The sequence below is a fragment of the Ranitomeya imitator genome, chromosome 6, assembly GCF_032444005.1.
Source record: "Ranitomeya imitator isolate aRanImi1 chromosome 6, aRanImi1.pri, whole genome shotgun sequence".
Taxonomy (NCBI): domain Eukaryota; kingdom Metazoa; phylum Chordata; class Amphibia; order Anura; family Dendrobatidae; genus Ranitomeya; species Ranitomeya imitator.
In genome coordinates, this window is record NC_091287.1 from 326,443,445 (window position 1) to 326,470,074 (window position 26,630).

At 43.7% G+C, this 26,630-nt stretch overlaps 1 protein-coding gene across 1 annotated transcript; it reads right to left on the bottom strand.

Annotated features, from left to right (window-relative positions):
* Positions 1 to 790: 790 nt before the first annotated feature.
* On the bottom strand, positions 791 to 26,231 carry LOC138643381 (probable thiopurine S-methyltransferase). The gene is made up of 10 exons (XM_069732302.1): positions 26,194 to 26,231; positions 25,974 to 26,068; positions 25,032 to 25,137; positions 24,161 to 24,253; positions 23,926 to 24,058; positions 14,731 to 14,783; positions 10,311 to 10,385; positions 9,601 to 9,686; positions 3,480 to 3,524; positions 791 to 876 (listed from the first exon to the last, which is right to left on the bottom strand). The coding sequence occupies exons 1-10, from the start codon at positions 26,229 to 26,231 to the stop codon at positions 791 to 793; spliced, it is 810 nt and encodes a 269-aa protein (XP_069588403.1).
* Between the last annotated feature and the right edge of the window lie 399 nt (positions 26,232 to 26,630).

Here is a 26,630-nt window from a genome sequence, read left to right on the forward strand (position 1 = left end):
AATGCACAGCTTCCAAAATGCTGCTATTCCTGATCATGGGTGCAAAGCCTGAGCAGCTGTGCAGAGAAGGAGGATGATGATGATGACGATTGGGTGTGCCGAAAGGGATGATGCTGAGCGGTTGTGAGGAGAAGGGGGTGATGATGATGTGGGGCTCTGCGGAGAAGGGGGGATGATGATGAGGGGCTGTGCAGAGAAGGGGGATTATGAAGAGGGGCTGTGTGGAAAAGGGGGATGATGAGGGGCTGTGCGGAGAAGGGAGATGATGATGAGGGGCTGTGTGGAGAAGGGGATGATGATGAGGGGCTATGCGGAGAAGGGGGGATGATGAGGGGCTGTGCGGAGAAGGGGGGTGATGAGGGGCTGTGGGGAGAAGGGGGGATGATGAGGGGCTGTGCGGAGAAGGGGGTATGATGATGAGGGGCTGTGCTGAGAATGGGGGATGATGATGAGGGTCTGTGCGGAGAAGGAATGATGTGGGGCTGTGTGGAGAAGGGATGATGAGGGGCTGTGTGGAGAAGGGATGATGAGTGGCTGGCGGAGAAGGGATGATGATGAGGGGCTGTGTAAAAGAAAATAAGTATGGGCCTAAATGTCTATTTCTTCTTGGTTTGTTTGCTCTACTGTTGATGCATTCTATATGAATAATAAATAAAAACATTTTGGGAAAAAAAGGTATACCAGCCTTATTGGTTCTTAGAGATCTATTTAGCAGTGTATGCAGTTTGTAGTGTAAAATCTAGTTTCATAAACACTTTATTATAATCTTTCTGTTACAAGGTAATTTTTTTCAAAAAACAAAATCTAGTCCCCATTGCTTCTGCTTATTAGTAAGTGCATCAATCTTCTTCAGTAGCTTTAAAGTACATGAACGACCTGAAAGACAAAATGCAGAGACACTGAAGGTATAAGAACCAGACAGAAAATAATCTGTAATCGAAAACCTTTATATAATACTAGATGGTGGCCCAATTCTAACGCATCGGGTATTCTAGAATATGTATAGTAGTATATAACACAGTCCACGTAGTATATAGCACAGCCCACGTAGTATAAAGCACAGCCCACGCAGTATATAACACAGCCCACGCAGTATATAACACAGCCCATGTAGTATATAACACAGCCCACGTAGTATATAACACAGCCACGTAGTATATTGCACAGCCACGTAGTATATAGCACAGAGACATAGTATATAACACAGGCCACGCAGTATATAACAGCCCACGCAGTATAGAACACAGCCGATGCAGTATATAACAGTCCACACAGTATATAACAGCCCACGCAGTATATTACACAGCCCACGTAGTATATAGTACAGCGACGTATTATATAACACAGCCCACACAGCATATCACACAGCCCAGGCAGTATATAACACAGCCCACGTAGCATATAGCATTGTGGGCATCATATCCCTGTTTAAAAAAAGAAAATAAAAAATAGTTATATACTCACGTTACATCGGCCCCCGGATCCAGGCCAGGCGTGTAGCGATGCTCCTCGTGACGCTCCGGTCCCAAGAATGCATTGCGGCAATAACACTTGATGTTGCGGTCTCGCGAGACCACTACATCATCATCTCGCGAGAGCGCTACGTCATCTCCGGTCATTGACGCAATGCATTCTTGGGACCGGATCTTCGCGAGGAGAGGAGCAGCAAAGGCGCCGGAAGGTGAGAATATAATGATTTTTTTTTTACTATTATTTTTAACATTAGATCTTTTTACTATTCATGCTGCATCAATAGTAAAAAGTTGGTGACACAGGGTTAATAGCAGCGTTAACGGCATGCGTTACACCGCGTTATGCCGCAGTGTAACGCAGTCCATTTAACGGACTGCTAAAACCCTATGTGGCCACTGACTGAAGGGGAGTAGGGAGTGGCCAATTTGCGGCTGGACTGTGCCTGTCACTGATTGGTCGTGGCCAGCCGTAAGATCATGACAAATGGTGGCATTCCAGTGCCCGAATGGAGTAAGATTTGTAGCGAGGCACACATGGAGGTGCTCCTCTTTAAGACTCATTAAGACCGGCGTGAACAACGCTGGTCTTGGATGAATCAAGACCTATATGTCTGTTTCGCCGCCGGGTACTCTTGCTGAAATGTGTTTCTGAGGAACCTTTTGTTACATTAAATGTATAGAAAACAATGTTCTAATAGAATATTTTATTATGTTAAATCCTTTTTATCCCTCTCCCGGTTAATCATATCTTTAACTTTTAGGCTATGTGCCCACGTTGCAGAATGTCTGCAAAATTTTCCTGAGCAAAACCTGACTCCTTTCGCAGGAAATCCACTCACATTTTTTGCGCGTTTTTTTACAGAGCTTGCCAATACAAAAAATACCTGCAAAAAACTTGGAAATTCCGCTAAATTAGTGAACATGCTTGCGTTTTTTACCGCGATGCGTTTTTTTCGTGGAAAAAAACGCATCATGTGCACAACAATGCGGAATTAGAAATTAGAAATAATTATTAGAAATAATGGGAAGCGTTTTGTAAGCGTTTTTTTAAGCGTTTTTACCGCAAAAAAACGCAACATGTGCACATAGCCTTAAGGTTTTAGCCTGGAAAATTTGAATAAATAAGTGTAAAAAATAAAATAAGACATCCTTTCTTTTAGAAACAGTGCTACACCCATCCATTGGTTGTCTGTTGTTACAGCTTGGTTTCATTTCAGTGAATGCAACTGAGCTACAATATCAAACACTAGGGTTGAGCGAAACGGGTCGGTAATATTCAGAAGTCGCCGACTTTTGGCAAGGTCGGGTTTCATGAAACCCGACCCGACCCCTGTGTGGGGTCGGCCATGAAGTCGGCGATCTTCTGAATCTGGAATCGGAATTCCGATACCGATTCCCGATATGTTTAAGATATCGGGAATTGGTATCGGAATTCAGATATAAGTGTAAAATAAAGAATTAAAATAAAAAATATCGCTATACTCACCCTCTGACGCGCCCTGGTACTAACCGGGAACCTTCCTCCTTCGAATCAGCGCTTCCAGGACCTTGCGGTGACGTCGCGGCTTGTGATTGGTCGCGCGACCGCCCATGTGACCGCTCGCGCGACCAATCACAAGCCGCGACGTCACCGCAAGGTTCTGGAAGCGCTGATCCTAAATATGGATCGCAGGGCCTGAAGGAGAGTTTCCTCTCCTTCAGACCCTGGGAACCATGGAAACCCAATGCACTGCATTGGGTTTCGGGTTTCGGCCGACCCCGACCCCGACTTTTTTATAGGATCGGCCGATTTCACTCGACCCGACTTTTGAAAAAGTCGGGTTTCGTGAAATCCGACCCGATCCTATAAAAGTAAAAGTCTCTCAACACTATCAAACACATTGTCCAGATGTGATGCTGTTTCTAGAAGAAAAGACCCATGTTTTTGTAATTCTGGATAACGCAATTAAAGTGCCACAAGTTGTTATAACTATTCATTTTACCTTATTATCATGTGCAATTACTTACCAAGAAGATTTTGTAGATCAGAATCAGACACGTAAAAGGGAGGGCCTAAGAAAAATTAAAAACAAAACAGTTATGCTTGCCATCATTTCTACTGTGTAACATAGGCTAAAGGGAATTTGTCCCCCAAACCACATATATCGAAAATTGCCTGACGAAGGAGCCTCTGTGCTCTGAAAGCTTGCAAATATAACTTTTCTGGTTATCCAATAAAGATATCAATCTTAGAATACTTTTGTCTTTTTTTAGCATAAAACTATTTACATGGGGTTTTGGGGGGCTAACATAGTAACACAAAATATTTTTTTATTTGACATCATAACAAAGCTATTTTAAATTGTTAATGCCAACTATTACTGAAAGGTGTCAGAACACAGCACATAGTAGCTTTCTGTGTATGGGGCTGTTAGTGTCTCCACTGTCCCTGGTCTACAGCTGAAATTGCTTTTTCACATGGGTCATGGTGTTATGGTACTGTAGTTCAAGTGAGCACCTGAACTAGACCATGGAGTAATAGAAAACGATAGCCTGGTGTGAGGAATCACGTTTTCTTGGCATCATGTGGATGTTACTTTGACATGTTCCGCCTATCTAAATATTATTGCAGACCAATTACACTGCCAAAGGTATTCCCAAATGGCAGTGGCCTCTTCAGCAGGATGATTTGCCCTGCCACACTGCAATCGTTCAAGAGTATGCCTTTAATGATCAGCTACTGATATTTTGTGCCCACTACCACAAAACATCTTCAAAGGTTTGATGGAATCCATGACACGATAGGTCAGAGCTGCTTTGGCTGCCTGAAGGCGTCTTACACAATATGAGGCAGGTGTTTTAAGGTTACAGCTCAAGATGTACATCAGTAGAAGAACCGTGATAATGAATAAAATACATCAATTTGATCTTCATTGAAAAAAAAGCATCTTAGAAACCTCTTGAATTATTTTATACATCCCCAATACTTCCCTTAATTGAAGCCAACATAACCCACCCTGAATTAGCTTATTTCGATAAAAGTTACATTTTTATTTTATTAATAATAATAATAATAATAATAATAATCTTTATTTATTTAGTGCCAATATGTTCCACAGCGCTTTACAATTCGACAGTTCATACACAACAGTCATAAGTAACAAAGTTAAAGGTGAAACAATAATTAAAGCAAAGATAATTATGACCCTGCTCGTAAGAGCTTATAATCTACAGTGAGGTGGGGATGACACAAAGTACAGGGGCTTATTTACAACTAACTAACGCATCGGGTATTCTAGAATATGCATGTCCCCGTAGTATATGGACAATGATGATTCCAGAATTTGCGGCAGACTGTGCCCGTCGCTGATTGGTCGAGGCAACCTTTATGACATCATCGTCGCCATGGCAACCATTATGACATCTATGTCGATACTGTGCCCGTCGCTGATTGGTCGAGGCGAATTCGTGGCAGACTGTGCTCGTCGCTGATTGGTCGAGACAACCTTTATGACATCATCGTCGCCATGCTGTGCCCGTCGCTGGCGGCCTCGACCAATCAGAGAGGCCGGATTTCCAGGACAGACAGACAGAAAGACAGACAGACAGATGGAAAAACCCTTAGACAATTATATATATAGACTAGATTGTGGCCCGATTCTAACGCATCGGGTATTCTAGAATATGCATGTCCCCGTAGTATATGGACAATGATGATTCCAGAATTCGCAGCAGACTGTGCCCGTCGCTGATTGGTCGAGGCAACCTTTATGACATCATCGTCGCCATGGCAACCATTATGACATCTATGTCGATACTGTGCCCGTCGCTGATTGGTCGAGGCGAATTCGTGGCAGACTGTGCTCGTCGCTGATTGGTCGAGACAACCTTTATGACATCATCGTCGCCATGCTGTGCCCGTCGCTGGCGGCCTCGACCAATCAGAGAGGCCGGATTTCCAGGACAGACAGACAGAAAGACAGACAGACAGACGGAAAAACCCTTAGACAATTATATATATAGACTAGATTGTGGCCCGATTCTAACGCATCGGGTATTCTAGAATATGCATGTCCCCGTAGTATATGGACAATGATGATTCCAGAATTCGCGGCAGACTGTGCCCGTCGCTGATTGGTCGAGGCAACCTTTATGACATCATCGTCGCCATGGCAACCATTATGACATCTATGTTGATACTGTGCCCGTCGCTGATTGGTCGAGGCGAATTCGTGGCAGACTGTGCTCGTCGCTGATTGGTCGAGACAACCTTTATGACATCATCGTCGCCATGCTGTGCCCGTCGCTGGCGGCCTCGACCAATCAGAGAGGCCGGATTTCCAGGACAGACAGACAGAAAGACAGACAGACGGAAAAACCCTTAGACAATTATATATATAGACTAGATTGTGGCCCGATTCTAACGCATCGGGTATTCTAGAATATGCATGTCCCCGTAGTATATGGACAATGATGATTCCAGAATTCGCGGCAGACTGTGCCCGTCGCTGATTGGTCGAGGCAACCTTTATGACATCATCATCGCCATGGCAACCATTATGACATCTACGTCGATACTGTGCCCGTCGCTGAATCAGAAACGTGGGATTTCTACGTCCTTTATGACATCATCGTCACTGTGCCCGTCACTGATTGGTCGAGGCCTGGCGGCCTTGACCAATCAGAGACGCAGGATGTCTACATCCTTTATGACATCATCGTCGCTGTGCCCGTCGCTGATTGGGTGAGGCCTGGCGGCCTCGACCAATCAGAGACGCGGGATTTCTACGTCGATACTGTGCCCGTCGCTGATTGGTCGAGGCCTGGCGGCCTCGACCAAACAGAGACGCGGGATTTCCAGGACAGACAGACAGACAGACAGAAAGACAGACAGACAGACGGAAAAACCCTTAGGCAATTATATATATAGATGATAGTCCGGCCATCTTGAGGAAATGGGGAATAGATAATAGATATATGAGCTAGCCACCATCCAGTATTTGTAGTGTTTTTTTTGGGTACGGTGAAGATTGATGAGAGTTATGTACAGTGAAGTAGAGAATGAACTATATACAAAAGAACGTGATAGGCCGCCCAAAACAGATTTGTTTTTAGGGAGCACCTAAAACTGTAAGTTGTGGTTAGTCCTAATTTCTTGGGGTAGACCATTCCAGAGGATTGGTGCAACTCGGGAGAAGTCTTGGAGTCAGGAGTGGGAGCTACGGATTAGTGCGGATGTTAGTCAAAAGTCGCTTGCGGAGAGTAACAAGTAAATAGGCTGATAAACAAAAATGAGGGAGGAGATGTAAGGGGGGGTGGGGGGGGGCTGCACTCTGGAGAGCTTTATGGGTGAGAAAAGCAGTTTAAAAAGGATCCTATAATGTATGAGCAGCCAGTGCAATGACTGGCACAGAGCAGGAGCATCCGAGTACTGATTAGTGTAGAATGGTGACTCTTGCTGCTGCATTAACCCCTTTCTGACCTCGGACGGGATAGTACGTCCGAGGTCAGAAGCCCCTCTTTGATGCGGGCTACGGTGGTGAGCCCGCATCAAAGCCGGGACATGTCAGCTGTTTTGAACAGCTGACATGTGCCCGCAATAGGCGCGGGCAGAATCGCGATCTGCCCGCACCTATTAACTAGTTAAATGCCGCTGTCAAACGCAGACAGCGGCATTTAACTACCGCATCCGGCCGGGCGGCCGGAAATTACGTAATCGCCGACCCCCGTCACATGATCGGAGGTCGGCGATGCTTCAGAATGGTAACCATAGAGGTCCTTGAGACCTCTATGGTTACTGATCGCCGGTAGCTGTGAGCGCCACCCTGTGGTCGGCTCTCACAGCACACCTGATTTTCTGCTACATAGCAGCAAACAGCAGATCGTTGCTATGTAGCAGAGGCGATCGTGCTGTGCCTGCTTCTAGCCTCCCATGGAGGCTATTGAAGCATGGCAAAAGTTAAAAAAAAGTGAAAAAAATATAAAAGTTTAAATCACCCCCCTTTCGCCCCAATCAAAATAAATCAATAAAAAAAATCAAATCTACAGATATTTGGTATCGCCGCGTTCAGAATCGCCCGATCTATCAATTAAAAAAAAGCATTAACCTGATCGCTAAACGGCGTAGCGAGAAAAAAATTAGAAATGCCAGAATTAAGTTTTTTTGGTCGCTGCGACATTGCATTAAAATGCAATAACGGGCGATCAAAAGAAAGCATTTTGGTGCAGATACGATCATTAAAAATGTCATCTCGGCACGCAAAAAATAAGCCCTCAACTGATCACAGATCATGAAAAATGGAGACGCTACGAGTATCAGAAAATGGCGCAATTTTTTTTTTTTTTTTTTTTTAGCAAAGTTTGGAATTTTTTTTCACCACTTAGGTAAAAAATAACCTAGTCATGTTAGGTGTCTATGAACTCGTACTGACCTGGAGAATCATAATGTCAGGTCAGTTTTAGCATTTAGTGAACCCAGCAAAAAAGCCAAACAAAAAACCAGTGTGGGATTGCACTTTTTTTGCAATTTCACCGCACTTGGAATTTTTTTCCCGTTTTCTAGTACATGACATGCTAAAACCAATGATGTTGTTCAAAAGTACAACTCGTCCTGCAAAAAATAAGCCCCCACATGGCCAAATTGACGGAAAAATAAAAAAGTTATGGCTCTGGGAAGGAGGGGAGTGAAAAACGAACACGGAAAAACGAAAAATCCCACGGTCATGAAGGGGTTAAGGATGGAATGGAGAGAGCAAAATCTAGTCAGGGTACGGCCAATTAATAGAGAATTACAGTAGTCAACGCGAGAGTGGATCAGGGCAACAGTGAGGGTTTTTCTTTCCATGGTGAGAAAGGGGCAGATTCTAGAGATGTTCTTTAGGTGCAAGCGGCAAGCGCAGGCAAGAGATTGTATATAGGAGATGAAGGAAATATTGGTGTAAAACATAACACCCAGACAGCACGCATGCTGCCTGTGCATAATTGTGGTGCCACCCACGGAGAGGGAGATGTCAGCTTCAGGAAGGCCAGTAGATGGAGGGAGCAGAAGAAGTTCAGTTTTGGAAAGGTTGAGTTTCAGATAGAGAGCAGACATGATGTTGGAAACTGCAGACAGTCACTGGTGTTCTGTAGTACAGCGGGGGTAAGGTCAGGGGATGCCATCTATAGTTGTGTGTCATCAGCATAAAGATGGTACTGAAAGCTAAACTTGCTGATGGTCTGTCCATTTGGGGCTTGAAGAGAGAGGAGACACGAGGGCCAAGAAGTGTACCTTGAAGGACAACAATAGTGAGAGAAAGAGGAGACAATGTGGAGCCAGTAACCGATACACTTAAGGAGCGGTCAGAAAGATTGGAAGAGAAACAGGAGAGAACAGTGTCCTTTATGAGAGTAGGAGGTGGTAGTCAATAGTGTTGAAAGCTGCAGAGCGGTGACTGTTGCGTTTTAATGTCAAAAGGTTATTGGTCACTTTGATGAGTACTGTTTCTGCAGAATGTAGGGGGCAGATTCTGGACTATAATGGATCTAGAAGAGAGTGAGTGGAGAGGTAACGGGTAAGGTGGGAGTAGACAAGTCGCTCCAAGAGTTTAGAAATAAAAGGGAGATTGTAGACTGGTCTGTAGTTATTTGTGCAGGATGGGTCAAGGGAGGTTATTTTTAATAATGGAGTAATGATAGAGTGTGTGAAGGAGGAGGGGAAAATACCAGAGGAGAGGTAGAGATTGAAAATTTTACTTAAGTGAGTAGTGACGACTGGAGAGAAAAACTGGAGGAGATGTGAGGGAATGGGGATGTTGAAGTCTCCCAGGATTAGGGTTTGTAATTCGGAGGACAGGAAGTGCGGCAGCCAGGCAGAAAAATAGTCAAGGAACTGGGTGGGTGAGCCTGGAGGACGATATATGACAGCTACTCTGAGGGAGGGGGGATGGAAGAGCCTGATGGTGTGGACCTCAATTTTAATTATTGAATTATAGGACAACATTTGATTTTAATATGGAGCAACAATCACTGCAGTTGATGGGATCTTAAGTCAATATCCAAATTGAAAATATTTAGAGTTGAAAATCTATATAGTCGAATACAAACTGAGACCATTTAAATGAAATATAAAAGTATGAGTAAAGACATATATAACAAGTGTTCTTCTCACCTCTGACCAACTTAATATCATATTCGACTGTTACAAGTAGGTATCGACAGTCCTTAGCCATTAGTGACAAGACATCGTTGGCATAACTGTGGGGAAAAAAGAATACGGATAGTACGTCAATACATCAAGTAGGAATTTACTCTATACAACATTAATAAAAAAAAGATGCAGGTAAGAAGGATGACTAAAAAAGTAATATTACATCTGTGTTCATAAATAAGGGCTTAATTTTATCCTTATATAACATGGCATTGCAATCCAAAGCCTTATACTGTCCAAATGCCAGGACATCTGTGATGCCTTTGTATATATATTATTCTCCCTACTGATTGCAGAACCAATTTTTAAATCTTTTAACATTTGTTTTCTTTTTAATTCACTTGACTCTAATCTTCTGCAACAGCAGATTAGGAGATTTACTTTACAGCAGGCGCCTCGACATAATGTAACATGAGGAATAACACTATTTTTTGGCCATGATATGATTTGTATCCTGCATTTTTCACAAGGAAGATGCATAAAAGCGGTTTTCTCACATAACATGTTACATTTCTTTTATTTTCAGGTACTATTGATTTATGAAGCTTGCCGAAACGTTAGCGACCATTTAACCATTTAATAAACAGACTTTAAAATGAATAAAAGCATCAATTTAGTTATAACCTATTTAGCAATAGAAAAGATTTCTATGATTACACATATTAACTAACCGTTCTCGGTCTTTTGGGTTCACAGCTACAAATGCTCCGCGGTCCCACATTCCATCAAACCTTCCAATGACCGAGCTGCAGACGACACAAAATCATTAGTCAGATACTCAAGATACGGTACTTTTTTATGTTAACCCCTTCATGACCCAGCCTATTTTGACCTTAAAGACCTTGCCGTTTTTTGCAATTCTGACCAGTGTCCCTTTATGAGGTAATAACTCAGAAACGCTTCAATGGATCCTAGCGGTTCTGAGACTGTTTTTTCGTGACATATTGGGCTTCATGTTAGTGGTAAATTTAGGTCAATAAATTCTGTGTTTATTTGTGATAAAAACGGAAATTTGGAGAAAATTTTGAAAATTTTGCAATTTTCACATTTTGAATTTTTATTCTGTTAAACCAGAGAGTTATGTGACACAAAATAGTTAATAAATAACATTTCCCACACGTCTACTTTACATCAGCACAATTTTGGAAACAAAATTTTTTTTTTTGCTAGGAAGTTATAAGGGTTAAAATTTGACCAGCGATTTCTCATTTTACAACGAAATTTACAAAACCATTTTTTTTAGGGACCACCTCACATTTGAAGTCAGTTTGAGGGGTCTATATGGCTGAAAATACCCAAAAGTGACACCATTCTAAAAACTGCACCCCTCAAGGTGCACAAAACCACATTTCAGAAGTTTATTAACCCTTCAGGTGCTTCACAGCAGCAGAAGCAACATGGAAGGAAAAAATTAACATTTAACTTTTTAGTCACAAAAATGATCTTTCAGCAACAATTTTTTTATTTTCCCAATGGTAAAAGGAGAAACTGAACCACGAAAGTTGTTGTCCAATTTGTCCTGAGTACGCTGATACCTCATATGTGGGGGCAAACCACTGTTTGGGCGCACGGCAGCGCTTGGAAGGGAAGGAGCGCCATTTGACTTTTTGAATAAAAAATTGGCTGCACTCTTTAGCGGACACCATGTCACATTTGGAGAGACCCTGTGTGCCTAAACATTGGAGCTCCCCCACAAGTGACCCCATTTTGGAAACTGGTCCCCCCAAGGAACTTATCTAGATGCCTAGTGAGCACTTTAAACCCTCAGGTGCTTCACAAATTGATCCGTAAAAATGAAAAAGTACTTTTTTTTCACAAAAAATTTCTTTTCGCCTCAATTTTTTCATTTTCACATGGGCAATAGGATAAAATGGATCCTAAAATTTGTTGAGCAATTTCTCCCGAGTACGCCGATACCTCATATGTGGGGGTAAACCACTGTTTGGGCACACGGCAGGGCTCGGAAGGGAAGGCGCGCCTTTTGACTTTTTGAATGGAAAATTAGCTCCAATTGTTAGCGGACACCATGTCGCGTTTGGAGAGCCCCTGTGTGCCTATGCATTGGAGCTCCCCCACAAGTGACCCCATTTTGGAAACTAGACCCCCCAAGGAACTTATCTAGATGCATACTGAGCACTTTAAACCCCCAGGTGCTTCACAGAAGTTTATAACGCAGAGCCATGAAAATAAAAAATAATTTTTCTTTCCTCAAAAATGATTTTTAGCCTGGAATTTCCTATTTTGCCAATGGTAATAGGAGAAATTGGACCCCAATTGTTGTTGTCCAGTTTGTCCTGAGTACGCAGATACCCCATATGTGGGGGTAAACCACTGTTTGGGCGCACGGCAGGGCTCAGAAGGGAAGGCACGCCATTTGGCTTTTTAAATGGAAAATTAGCTCCAATCATTAGCGGACACCATGTCGCGTTTGGAGAGCCCCTGTGTGCCTAAACATTGGAGATCCCCCACAAATGACCCCATTTTGGAAACTAGACCCCCAAAGGAACTAATCTAGATGTGTGATGAGCACTTTGAACCCTCAAGTGCTTCACAGAAGTTTATAACGCAGAGCCATGAAAATAAAAAAATAAAAATTCTTTTCTCAAAAATGATTTTTTAGCCCGCAATTTTTTATTTTCCCAAGCGTAACAGGAGAAATTAAACCCCAAAAGTTGTTGTCCAGTTTCTCCTGAGTACTCTGATACCCCATGTGTGAGGGTAAACCACTGTTTGGGCACACGTCGGGGCTCAGAAGGGAAGTAGTGACTTTTGAAATGCAGACTTTGATGGAATGGTCTGCGGACGTCACGTTGCGTTTGCAGAGCCCCTGGTGTGCCTAAACAGTAGAAACCCCCCACAAGTGACCCCATTTTGTAAATTAGACCCCCCAAGGAACTTATCTAGATATGTGGTGAGCACTTTGAACCCCCAAGTGCTTCACAGACGTTTACAACGCAGAGCCGTGAAAATAAAAAATCATTTTTCTTTCCTCAAAAATGATGTTTTAGCAAGCAATTTTTTATTTTCTCAAGGGTAACAGGAGAAATTGGACCCCAATTATTGTTGCGCAGTTTGTCCTGAGTATGCTGGTACCCCATATGTGGGGGTAAACCACTGTTTGGGCACACGTCGGGGCTCGGAAGTGAGGGAGCACCATTTGACTTTTTGAATACAAGATTGGCTGGAATCAATGGTGGTGCCATGTTGCGTTTGGAGACCCCCTGATGTGCCTAAACAGTGGAAACCCCTCAATTCTAACTCCAACACACCCCTAACCCTTATCCCAACTGTAGCCGTAACCCTAACCACAACCCTAACCCCAACACACCCCTAACCACAACCGTAATTCCAACCCAACCCTAACCCTAAGGCTATGTGCCAACGTTGCGGATTCGTATGAGATTTTTCAGCACCATTTTTGAAAAATCCGCGGGTAAAAGGCACTGCGCTTTACCTGCGGATTTACCGCGGGTTGCTAGTGTTTTTTGTGCGGATTTCACCTGCGGATTCCTATTGAGGAACAGGTGTAAAACGCTGCGGAATCCGCACAAAGAATTGACATGCTGCGGAAAATACCACGCACCGTTTCCACGTGGTATTTTCCGCACCATGGGCACAGCGGATTTGATTTTCCATATGTTTACATGGTACTGTAAACCTGATGGAACACTGCAGCGAATCCGCAGCGGCCAATCCGCTGCGGATCCGCAGCCAAATCCACACCGTGTGCACATAGCCTAATTCTAAAGGTATGTGCACACGCTGCGGAAAACGCTGCGGATCCGCAGCACTTTCCCATGAGTTTACAGTTCAATGTAAACCTATGGGAAACAAATATCGCTGTACACATGCTGCAGAAAAACTGCACGGAAACGCGGCGGTTTACATTCTGCAGCATGTCACTTCTTTCTGCGGATTCCGCAGCGGTTTTACAACTGCTCCAATAGAAAATCGCAGTTGTAAAACCGCAGTGAAATGCACAGAAAAACCGCGGTAAATCCACGATAAATCCACAGCGGTTTAGCACTGCGGATTTATAAAATCCGCTGCGGAAAAATCTGCAGAGGACCAGAATAATTGTGCACATACCGAAACCCTAACCCTAACCCTAACCCTTACCCCAACCTTAGTGGAAAAAAAAAAATTCTTTATTTTATTATTGTCCCTACCTATGGGGGGTGACAAAGGGGGGGGGGGGTCATTTACTGTTTTTTTTTATTTTGATCACTGTGATTGGTTTTATCACAGCGAACGAATCTGCCGCCCGGCAGATTCGGCGGGCGCACTGCGCATGCGCCCGCCATTTTGGAAGATGGCGGCGCCCAGGAAAGAAGACGGACGGACCCCGGGAGGCTAGGTAAGTATAAGGGGGGGGAGATCAGGGCACAGAGGGGGTCGTCGGAGCACTGGGGGGTGGATCGGAGCATGGGGGGGAGTGAATCGGAACACGGGGGGTGGATTGGAGCATGGGGTGGGGGATCGCTGTGCGGGGGGGTGGATCGGAGCACGGGGGGGATCGCTGTGCCTGGGGGGATCGGAGTGCGGAGGGGTTGGATTGGAGCACGGGGGGTGGGATTGGAGCACGGGGGGAGCGGACAGGACGGGTGAGCGGAGCACAGGACGGAGGGGAGCGGACCACAGATCGGAGGGCTGGGGGGGAGATCGGTGGGGTGGGGGCACATAAGTGTTTCCAGCCATGGCCGATGATATTGCAGCATCGGCCATGGCTGGATTGTAATATTTCACCAGTTTTTTAGGTGAAATATTACAAATCGCTCTGATTGGCAGTTTCACTTTCAACAGCCAATCAGAGCGATCGTAGCCACGGGGGGGGGGGGTTTGTGAAGCCCCCCTGGGCTAAACTACCACTCCCCCTCTCCCTGCAGATCAGGTGAAATGGGAGTTAACCCTTTCACCCGATCTGCAGAGACGCGATCTTTCTGTGACACAGCATATGCGTCACGGGTCGGATTGGCACCAACTTTCATGACGCATACGCTGTGTCACAGGTCGGGAAGGGGTTAAGAAAAAAATATTGCTATAAGTTGGGTTCTGGTATCCGGTAAAAGATCTTATGGAGTGAATACTTACTGAGAAACGTCATAAATACTGCAGCTGTACAATTCAATGTTCCCAGATACACTCTGAAATCAAATAATGTGGATATTAAACATACGGTGTATAAAAAGAGGTTTACCCACAGTAATAAATAATGAGGTCCAACTGCTGTTTTGAAATGTTTTTTTTTTGTCCAATCTTCAGTGGCAATCATTGAGAAATCCTTATTTTTGTGGGAGGTGGGAGGAGGAGACTTGCCATTGGACTATGTAACATCTATGAATAATATCAAATACATTATAGGCCTGGCTGGATTATTTTCACGCTGCCCCCAAGATAGATGGTAGTAAAGTTCTTCATAATCTGCCTTTCTCACCACCTACATTAAAAAATATACATTTGCAATGCAGTATGAAACTAAATCACTAGGATTTATGTACCATTCCAATAAAAGAATAAGAAAAAACACATAAAAAACTATACACGCACCCATGTTCATAATAATCTATCACTTTTATTTAACATACTGTAAATTGAAATGGACAAACACAAAAATGATGAACACTTAAAATCTGATATACTACAATATTAATGCCGATAAATGGTGTCCTGAATTCACACTTCCTAAAAAATAAGGATTGAGGGTCTATATGGGTCCTCCTTTGTGCAGCTCTCTGCAAGCTACAAGATGAAACAATTCTAGGATATACAAAAATTCTGATCAAACACTACTATAAAATTCCAGTTAAGGAATAATTACCACAAGTTTACAATTCAAAATTCAAGTGTTAATGAATATAAATGTAGAATAGAAGCAAAGCAGCTGATAAAGTGCAATGTATCCCAGAATAACAAATCAAACACTAAACTATAACTAAACTATAAATGACCAACAGACGATGCACAAGAAATAATTTGAGACAGTAACTCAGCCTACCACTGATAAATATCCACTATTATAAGTAATTCCCCTGCATGGAAATGCCAGAGCCTGGGATAATTCTCAGAAGGAAAGGATCCCAATATCCAACTAGGGAACTTGTGAGTTGAAACACTGAGCTTTATTCTTTTTATTATTTAAAAAGGAACAAACATTGCTTGATATATAGCAAATCTATAGCAAATCTATGCATTTTGGCAGTATGCCTTAGTCCAGGGGTCCCCAACTCCAGTCCTCAAGGCCCACCAACATGTCATGTTTTCAGGATTTCCTTAGTCTTGCCCAGGTAATAATTGCATCACCTGTGCAATGCAAAGGAAATCCTGAAAACATGGCCTGTTGGTGGGCCTTGAGGACTGGAGTTGGGGACCCCTGCCTTAGTCCTTAGAAGGCTGATACGTAGTCCTTAGCAGGCCACGGGCTTCTCTTCAGTCTGCGGCCGACCAGAGGCCAATATCACGCAGGGGACATCGGCGTCACGATGCAGGGGTTGTCGGGGAACCTTCATACTATATGAAGTGTCGATATATTTTATGGAGGTGTTGGGGAACCAACACACTATATGGGAGGTCTGTTGGGGGACCATCAAACTATATGGGGGACGGTGGGGGAACCATCATACTATATTGGGGCTGTGGGGATCATCATAGTGTGAGGAGTGGGGTTGTGGAAGATCCATCATACTAAGTAGGTTGGCTTTGGAGGACCATCATACCATGTGGGGTGGTTGTTATGGATATTATACTGTTTGGAGTGGCTGTGGTGGAAATGATACTTTGTGAGGTAGCTGTTGAGGAACCATCATACTTAGTGCAGGTCTGTGGAGGTCATCATACTATGTCTAGATCTATGGGTGCCATTATACTGTGGGTGGGGGCTTTGGTGACCACTACACTGTATGCAGTGGCTATGGGGGGCATTATACTGTATAAGGGCTATCATACCGTATGGGGGCATTTGGCGGACATCATGTTTTATATAGAGGTGTGTGGTGAACATCAAATTGTTTGGGGGTCTGTGGTGCTCCCCATACTACACATTGGGGGCTGTGGTGGATAACATACTGTATGGAGGGCTATGGTGACCATCTTACTGTGTGTGATGCTGAGGGGAATCATCTTTTATGTGGAATTTATGGGGCAATCATACTGTTTGGAGTCATCATAACCTGTGGGGGCATAAGTTCTATGGTGGTCATGAAAGGGGTATCATTGGGGGTGAGATCACTTAGGGTCTTCAGTAGGGGCAAAATAATTGTGTAAATTCTGCAATGTATATCCTCTATTTCTTAAAAAGTTGGGAGACCTGCACTTCTTTGACTGTGACATGATAGGACCTTTGCTGTAGGGGCCTGCTAGGGGCCTGCTATCCCTATGCACACCCCTGATCAGGAGTATTATTACAATAAAAAGGTACTGAGGGTCATTATTATAAGGAGGGGATCGTTATTAATGTAGAGGAAGTAAGGAGTCATTATTATAAGAAAGCACAGGGGGTGTTTTTATTATTGTAATGAAGTATGGGGTCATTATTATAAGGCAGGGATGTAGAATCTTTTTTTTCAAGGGATCATTTGGGTATTTATACCACCACTCTGGGACTGTACAAAATTATCAACTTGAAATTTATCCTGCTATATTTGGTCAAAATTTAATTACCTTACCCTTATTGTGATAAGTAGTTGTAGTTGCTGATAACGTGCTGCATTCATCTTTCCTTCAACTTTGACCAAGTTTCCTGTGCCTTTGTAGCTCACAAAGCAGCGATCCACCTCCATGCTTTACAGTAGGAATGGTGTTCCTTTCATCATAGGCCTTGTTGACCTCTCTCCAAATGTAATGTTTATGGTTGTGGCCAAAAAGTAAAATTTTTGTCTCATCACTCCAAATTACCTTGTTACAGAAGTTTTGAGGTTTGTTTCTGTGCTGTTTTGCGTATTATAGGCCAGATACTTTGCAGCATTTGCACAGTAATGGCTTTCTTCTGACGACTCGACCATGCAGCCCATTTTTCTTGAAGTGCCTCCTTATTGTGCATCTTGAAACAGCCACACCACTAGTTTTCAGAGAGTCCTGTATTTCAGCTGATGTTATTTGTGGGTTTTTCTTTGCATCCCGAACAATTTTCCTGGCAGTTGTGGACAACATTTTTGTGGTCTACCTGACCGTGATTTTGTTTTTACAGAGCCCCTGATTTTCCATTTGTTAATCACAATTTGAACGCTGCTGACTGGCAATATCAATTCCTTGGATATCTTTTTGTATCCCTTTCCTGTCTTACACAGTTCAACTACCTTTTCCCGTAGATCCATTGACAATTCTTTTGCTTTCCCCATGACTCACAATTCCGAAACGCAGTGGCTGGATGAAAGATGAAAGAGTTTGTCTGGATCCCAAAAACGCACACAAACTGATTACGAGCAAACAGGTCACAGGTAAGGATGCTACCTTTAGTAGCCATTCAAACCTTATTGTGTCAACGTCTGTGCATGCTATCATGCCAAAATCACCAGGGTATGTGAACTTTTCTTCAGGGTCATTTGGATGTTTTGGGTTGTCATTATGATTTAAAAAGAGAAAGCACAGTAGTTTGACAACAAATGGTTTCACTCAACCACTAACCATGAGTGGAGAAAAGCTTTGGTGTTATCATTTATATTCTCTGAACAAAGGCCAAGATAGCAAAAACTATGCGAGGATATGTAAACTTTTGAGCACAACTGTACATCACATAGGATACACCAAGACTGCTGTATACATCATATAGGAGACACTGGGGTTGCAGTATATACATCACATAGGAGACACCGAGACTGCTCTATATAAATCCCATAGGAGATAGACTATTGTATATACATCACATAGACATTGGAGCTGCAGCTTATACATTACAGTAGACACTGGGAAATATACATTAAAGGAGATGCTGGGGCATATATATCACTAGATATTTTGGGGCAAATACATCACAGGAGGGGATGAGGCATATACATCACAAGAGGGGTTGGGGCATATACGTCACAAGAGGCACAGGGGGCATGCACATCACAGGAGGGGCTGGGAGCATATAAATCACTGGAGTGCTGTTGCATATATATCACAGGAAAGGCTGGGGGCATATACATCACAGGGGGGCTGGGGCATATACATCAGAGGAGTGGCTAGGGACATAAACATCACAGGAGGGGCATAGGGCTTGGAGCATAAACATCATAGGAGGAGCTGGGGACATACATCATAGGAAGGCTTGAAGCATATACATCACAGGAAGGGGTTTTGAGCATATGAGACTATCGGACATATACTTTTCATGATGGTCTGGGGCTAACACTGCAGTTGTCCTCGTCAGTGGGATTGGAGAGCAGAGCACGCTGACTCATCCAACAAAGGACACCTTGATGCTGAAAAACGTAAGGCCATAAGCCTTCATTGAATGCACTGCAGCATTCAGTAGTTATCGCTGCGTGTGCGTGCACTCAGTGTGAGAAGCAATTAAATGGGAGGTGGCTGTCCATTTTTTTCAGCTATTGCCTGAGCACTGTGATCCCTGGCTCGAGCACTGCGGTCACCGGAAATCTGCCCGGGGCCAGAAAAGAGGACGCAAATGGCCCTCGGGCTGGAAGTTCCCCACCCATGTTATAAGGTGTCAATGAGGGTTATTATTAAGGGAGGCACAAAGGAGTTATTTTTGTATGGTGCTGTGTAGCTGTAAGGAGGCACAAGATAGCATTATTATAACGAGGTACGGAGTTTATTGCTATACAGTGCTTAAGGAGGCACAGGGGAGCATCATTCCTACAATTTAGTACAGAGGAAACATTATAGCTGTGTATGGGCCGACAGAGGGCACTGTTATTGTGTGGGGCACAACAGGAGTGTAGTATAACTATGTAGGACAAAGAAGAGGCATTATTACTGACTGGGGCACTGTTAACAGCACTATATGGTTTGTGTAGACGTGGTAGAATGTGAGGGGGAACCTGAAATGGTCTTGGATTTTCCAAAGAAAATATTTATCTAAGTATGGGGAGTACTCGCCTGTACAAAGGAGAACCAATATTCTTTCACCTTTGCCATTTTTTTTTTCAGGGGGGGGGGTAGGGAGGGGGAGTATGGATACAGTTCAGCATTGCTTATCTGCATTAGTAAGTATATCAGGCTTTTTTTATTTGTACAGAATTTGCATTGATTTTAAATAAAAATTATACATTATTTGATGTACATGAGTCTGTGCATTTTCTTTTGCTGTGTCTTCAGTTTTTGATGTCTTTTAGATATGGGTGGATCAGGCAAAATTCAAATTTGGATTTTCCTGGGAAATTTGATTAGTGGAGAAGTTATTCTTTACAAATCTAATGTCCTGTAAGAACCCTGCCGGCATCATTGCATGGCCGTCCATACCCCACCTTCCTGTTACATCAACTCACTCACCCAGTGCCATGCTGTGAGATCTGTCTGCTGCTGGCTCCATGCCGTGTGCTCCATGGCCGCTTGCTCTGTGTACACTTTCTGTTTGTGTGCATAGGGGGGCGGCGCCAGCAACTCCTGTTTCTTATTCAGTCTGTGTGCACCTCCCTAAGGGTACCATCACACTAAAACGACGCTGCAGCGATACGACAACGATGTCGATCGCTGCAGCGTCGCTGTTTGGTCGCTGGAGAGCTGTCACACAGACAGCTCTCCAGCAACCAACGATCCCAAAGTCCCCGGTAACCAGGGTAAACATCGGGTTACTAAGCGCAGGGCCGCACTTAGTAACCCGATGTTTACCCTGGTTACCAGCGTAAACGTAAAAAACCCCAAACACTACATACTTACATTCCTGTCGCGTCCCTCGGCGCTGTGCTTCTCTGCACTGACAGTGAGCGCCGGACAGCCGGAAAGCAGAGCGGTGACGTCACCGCTGTACTTTACGGCTGGCCGGCGCTCACCTGTCAGTGCGGGAAGTTGAAGGCGAGGGACATGACCAGACACCGGGAATGTAAGTATGTAGTGTTTGTTTTTTTTACAGTTACACTGGTAACCAGGGTAAATATCGGGTTACTAAGCGCGGCCCTGCGCTTAGTAACCCGATATTTACCCTGGTTACCAGTGAAGACATCGCTGAATCGGCGTCACACACGCCGATTCAGCGATGTCAGCGGGAGATCCAGCGACGAAATAAAGTTTCAAACGATCTGCTACGACGTACGATTCTCAGCGGGGTCCCTGATCGCAGTAGCGTGTCAGACACAGCGAGATCGTAAGGATATCGCTGGAACATCACGGATCGTGCCGTCCTAGCGACCAAAGTGCCACTGTGTGACGGTACCCTAAGGTGTCTCTGGCCAATAGCCTAGAGGCCTCTGATTCTTAAAGGGACTCTGTCACCTGAATTTGGAGGGAACAATTTTCAGCCATAGGGGCGGTGTTTTCATGTGTTTGATTCACCCTTTCCTTACTTGCTGGTTGCATACTGGCTGCAATATTGGATTGAAGTTCATTCTCTGTCCTCCATAGTACACGCCTGCGCAAGGAAAGATTGCCTTGTGCAGGCATGTACTACGGAGGACAGAGAATGAACTTCAATCCAATATTGCAGCCAGGATGCAGCCAGCGGGTAAGGAAAGGGTGAATCAAACACCCGAAAACCCCGCCTCTATGGCTGAAAATTGTTCCCTCCAAATTCAGGTGACAGAGTCCCTTTAAGGCGTCCTCACCCATTGGAGGACGCCGGAGCAAACTTACTTTCTCAGTCAGTACTTTGCTGCTGAGGTGTCTGGTTCGGTCTCTGTGTCCGCAACCCAGTGGGGCATAGTACCCTGGTCTGTGTTTGCCACCCAGTGGGGCGTCATACCCTGGTCTGAATCTGTGTCTGAACTCTGGTCTATGTCCGTTCCTGTCTGAACTCTGATTTATGTCTGTTCCTGCTTTGGTTGTTGCCATTCCCACTCTGCTGAGTGTATCTCTGTGCTATCTCTCTGCTCTACTTGCCACTGTCTGTGGTTCTGTGCTTCTCTGCTTTGCTCGCCACTACCTGTGGCTCTGTGCCTCTTTGCTTTGCTCACCACAACCTGTGGCTCTGTGCCTTCCCGCTCTTGGCTCCGCCTCCAGCGTCTCCGCTCTTGGCTCTGCCTCTAGCATCTCCGTCCTTAGCTCCTCCCTCTCCTCTGCCTTCTCCCTCTACTTTTAGCTCCACCTCTTCTCTGCTCTTATCTCAGTCTTCTTCTTCTCTGCTCTTTCCTGTGTTTCTTTTCTTGGCTCCGCCTCCTGCTCCTAACTCCACCTCCTGTGGTTCTGCTTTGCATCTGCTCTTGTGGCCTTGCTCTATCTCTGTTCTGCAACACTTGCTGTACAGGTCTTTACCTGTCTCTTTATATTCACCAGTCCGAACAGGTCCCTACCTGTTTCCTTATACCCTCCAGTCTGTACAGGATCTTACCTGTCTCCATACACCCGCCTGTCTGCCAGAGTGCCAGCCGTGCCCACCTGTCTGCCAGAGTGCCAGCCGTGCCCGTCTACCTGCAAGTATCTCCTTCAAGCCAGTCTGCCCATCAGGGCCTCTGCCGTACCCGTTCGTCAGCCAGTGTCACTGCTGTACCTGCCTGTTTATGTCCTGTCTCCTGGTCAGATCAGCATCCACAGTCAGACTCCACCCTGGAGTGGTACCTGGTAGCTACCTGCCGCACAAGTCTGTCCTCACCAACAGAGGCTCCAGCGAACACCTAGGAAGCTACTTAGTTACGCCCCTTCCAGGGAAGTCTGGTCTGTGGTCCAGTGGGGCCACACCCCCGCAGGCCCGCTCCAACCAGTCTGGGCGCGAGCGTTACATGTTCATTGTTATGTTTTGGGAATCTCTACAAACCCCAAAACAACATAATCATCATATTAAATAAAAAAAATCCTGAAATTCACTTTTCCAGTCCTTACGCTCTTTACCACATCTTGTCTCATCTTCTGAACCCTGGCTCTCATGCTGAAATTACCAGGAGGATTTTGCTCAAGTACGCGAAAGATCATGACTACCCGAAGTGCGCAATAAGTGACAAGTACAGGACATGTGATAATGAGCAGTGGAGAAGCCGAAGAGGTGAATGATGAGGTTAGGATAACGATTTTTGCTTTTTTTACCCTTTATTGGCCATTTACATTTTGCTGAATCGTCACGGAAGCGAATTACAAATAATCCACATTTTGATGAACATATTTTTCGGAAATGTAAGTAGAATTCAATTAATATCTAGTGTCTATGTACACTTTGATGTATCTTTGCTACATTTTTATTTGATATTGGTGGGTGGTGTCCATCTGCACTACTGCTTTTTTTGTAACTACACCGCGTTCCAAATTATTATGCAAATTGGATTTTAGTGTCATAAAGATGTAAATTTTAGATTTTCATATAAACTCATTGATGGTATTGTGTCTCAGGGTTTTTTTGATCTCTGAATTTAATCTCAAACACCTTTGTTAATTAGTTTGCCATGTGAGTCTACTTAAAGGTAAACTACTTAAAAAGAATGTTATACACTATTAAGCAGGCCACATCTTTCAAGCAATATTTTAAATGAAAATTATCTCTCTGCTGCAGAAAACCATCAAATAGTGCAATGCCTTGGACAAGGTATAAAAACATTAGCCATTGTATGAAAACTTAAGCGTGATTATAGTTTGTAAGCTTGCGAGCAGGGCCCTCACTCCTCCTGGTATCTGTTTTGAACTGTATTTCTGTTATGCTGTAATGTGTATTGTCTGTACAAGTCCCCTCTATAATTTGTAAAGCGCTGCGGAATATGTTGGCGCTATATAAATAAAATTATTATTATTGTACTGTGAAAAGATTTGTCGCTGATATAGATGACAGATGGATTTGTGCAAACAAAGGCATAATGAGCAAGGTTTCTGCCAGATGAATTCATCAGTTTTGGAAAAAAAAATACTTTTATTATTGAGAGGTTCGTCCAATAAAATTTTATTTAGAATCTAATGCTTGATGATTTGAACATTATACTAACTCATTTGCATTGACCAATTAGGAAAATCAGAGAAAAATATAATTTGCATAATAATTTGGAACGCGGTGTATAGCCCAAACATGCATCAGAACAATTTCTTTTGATGTATGCATGATTGATATGCTTTACTGTACCTGACTTTGAATTAGTTCATGCTTTTACTTGGAATACAGATACATACATATAGGCCACAGGTTTAACATATGTGCCCTGCTAATATTTTCTGTGTGAGTAAAATCTGCAAACAAACAGAGTGTGAACACAAGCTTAACTGCCAAAGAAACAAGTCACAAACCTTAAATACTTTGGCTCCAGGAATCTTGGCTACAGCTTCTTCAGTATAAGGGATATAATGTTCCGAAAAAAACTCTTTTAGTCCTATATCACAGACATCAACCCCAACCACATTATGGCCCATATCAGCAAGCCTAAGATAAACCATAATCAACACATTCTAGTTATTAAAAAAAAAATTGAATATGGTTTCAAAAACGCACCATTATGAAGAGCTCAAAACTATCTGCATGTACGATTTCATATCCACCGCCTTGCCACAGAGAGGGAAAAAGATGTTCAGCTTGCCTCTGCCATTCTGCATTTCATCAATGAATTCCACCAGCAACCTGGGTAAATATATATATATATATATATATATATATATATATATATATATATATATATATATATATATATATATATACTGTATACTGTATATTACAGAACAAATATTTTTGGCATCTGTGAAGAATGCTTTGAGAAATGATGTTGATAGTTAATTTTTATCAATTAATAAAATGTAACGTGAATGAACAAAAGAAAAATGTAAATTAATTCAATATTTGTTGTGACCAACAGGCTAGTTTCACATTTGCGGTTGAATCCGCAGTGTATCTTCCGCAACCTGAAACGCATGATAAACCGCATGCAAACAAAGCGGCTTTTAGACGCATAAGCTTACGCATGCGGTCAAAAAAACGCTGCGTTTGCATGCTTTTTCATGCATTTTGCATGCGTTTGTGTTTTTTGCGCGCATGGTGGAAAATTTTACAGGAGAAAAATCTAGATAAACAAACACCGCCAATGGGACAACAGTGTGCGTGTGTTATGGGATATCTTTATATAGACCTGTGGACAGCTAAAATCTTCAGATTTTGCTACTGTATCCTGTGCCACGATGGATCTTCGCATGGTGAGCTTTTATTTCAACCAGGATTTAAGTATAAAGCTGTTTCTTGCCTAGGTGTTTGCTTGTGAGCAACAAAGAAATAGAGAAAGACAGAGAAGAACACGGTGTCGGCGTTATTGGAGACACCCCATTATTGAAGTTCGGGAGAACCGTGGAGCCTACCACATGATATACAGAGAGCTCAATTTCAATCAGGACAAATTTCCAGAATATACCAGGATGTCTCAAGAGACCTTTCGGGATCTGGTTGGTCGTGTCGAAGGAGCCATCCGGAGACAGGACACCCAGCTCCGTAGAGCGATTCTTGCAGAGGAACGTCTCCTGGTCACATTAAGGTACATAATAATTCTAAACAAAGGCCTGTCATAATTATTATTGTTCTGCCATGTATTATTTGTCTTTTTCCTTTATGTGTTTAGCAAAACCCCATTATAAATATAATTGTTCGTAATTTGTTTATTTCTTTTTTTGGCAGATTCCTAGCTACCGGAGAGAGCTTATCATCGCTCCATTTTCAGTACCGACTTGGAATTTCCACCTTGTCTGCCGGGCTTTGTGGAAGGTACTCCGGGATAAATTTATCCCCCTACCCACCGTGGAAATGTGGCTGCAAATTGTCGACAAATTCTGGAGAGTGTGTAATTTCCCCAACTGTTTGGGAGCAGTGGATGGAAAGCACATACTGATTTTACCAAACCCACCAGATCTGGATCAGAGTACTTTAACTACAAGAAATATTTTTCTGTAGTGCTCATGGCAATAGCAGATGCGGACTGTCGCTTTATCGCCATGGACATTGGAGTTTTTGGCTGTGGCAATGACTTCCAGACTTTCAAGAACTCAGATATGCCCTTTTCAATTTGATAAAAAAAATGATGTGCTAGCCTCTGGAGGGCGGCTTTCACTTGGTCAAGGCTTCAGGTGACATCCTTGATAAGTGTATTCATAAGGTTGAAGCCACTATCCAGTCTGTCTCCCATCGCCTTGAGTCCATCATGAAAGATCGAGCTCAAGTGCAAAAACTTGGGCATGAGTGACTTGTCCGAGGCCGTCTGCCGATGGCAGGAAGAGCACAAAAAAAAAAGAGGCAGAAAAGTGGGACAGGGGAACACCTGATAGACCAGCTTCCTGGTCTCCAGTCTGTGTTGCAGGCCCACCTTCTGCTGCTGCGCTGGTGGATGCCTGGGACAGGTCCGTGGCTGTTCGATGAAGGGCCGCTCCAGAACCAGGATCAAGAGTGCTGCTCCAGGTGCTGTGAAAAGAACAGAAAAACATTAGTACCAAACATTTACAATAGTAAAAGCGCCAACTCCTGTGGAATAGAAAAATACATATTAGGCAATAAGACACAATCCAATACACCACAAAAATACTTACGTTCTCTGGGCAAGAACCGGTCTCAAAAATGCCAGCATGCGGTGATGCTTATATTTTCTGATCCTTGCTCCAGAACCACTGGGAACCCAGCTCTCTTGACGAAGGTCCTTGTTGAAGCGATCCTTCATTGAACGCCAAGGTGTTCTGACTTTGAGCACTGTTTTAAAAAAAAAAATGGTTAGACAATGCACCTTTGGCCGGGATGAAGAATGCCCCAGCGACCTTCCAGAGGCTGGCTGACCGGCTTCTGGATGGTCTCCAGGACTATGCTTGTGCCTACCTGGACGATATCGCCATCTACAGTGCGACATGGGAAGAGCATCTAAATCACCTAGAGACAGTATTGGACAGTACTGTAATGAGCAGTCCCATGTGACCGCTCAGTACAGGAAGAAGCTGGGGCGCCGGGGAAAAGATGTGCAGCGACCGTGCCAGGA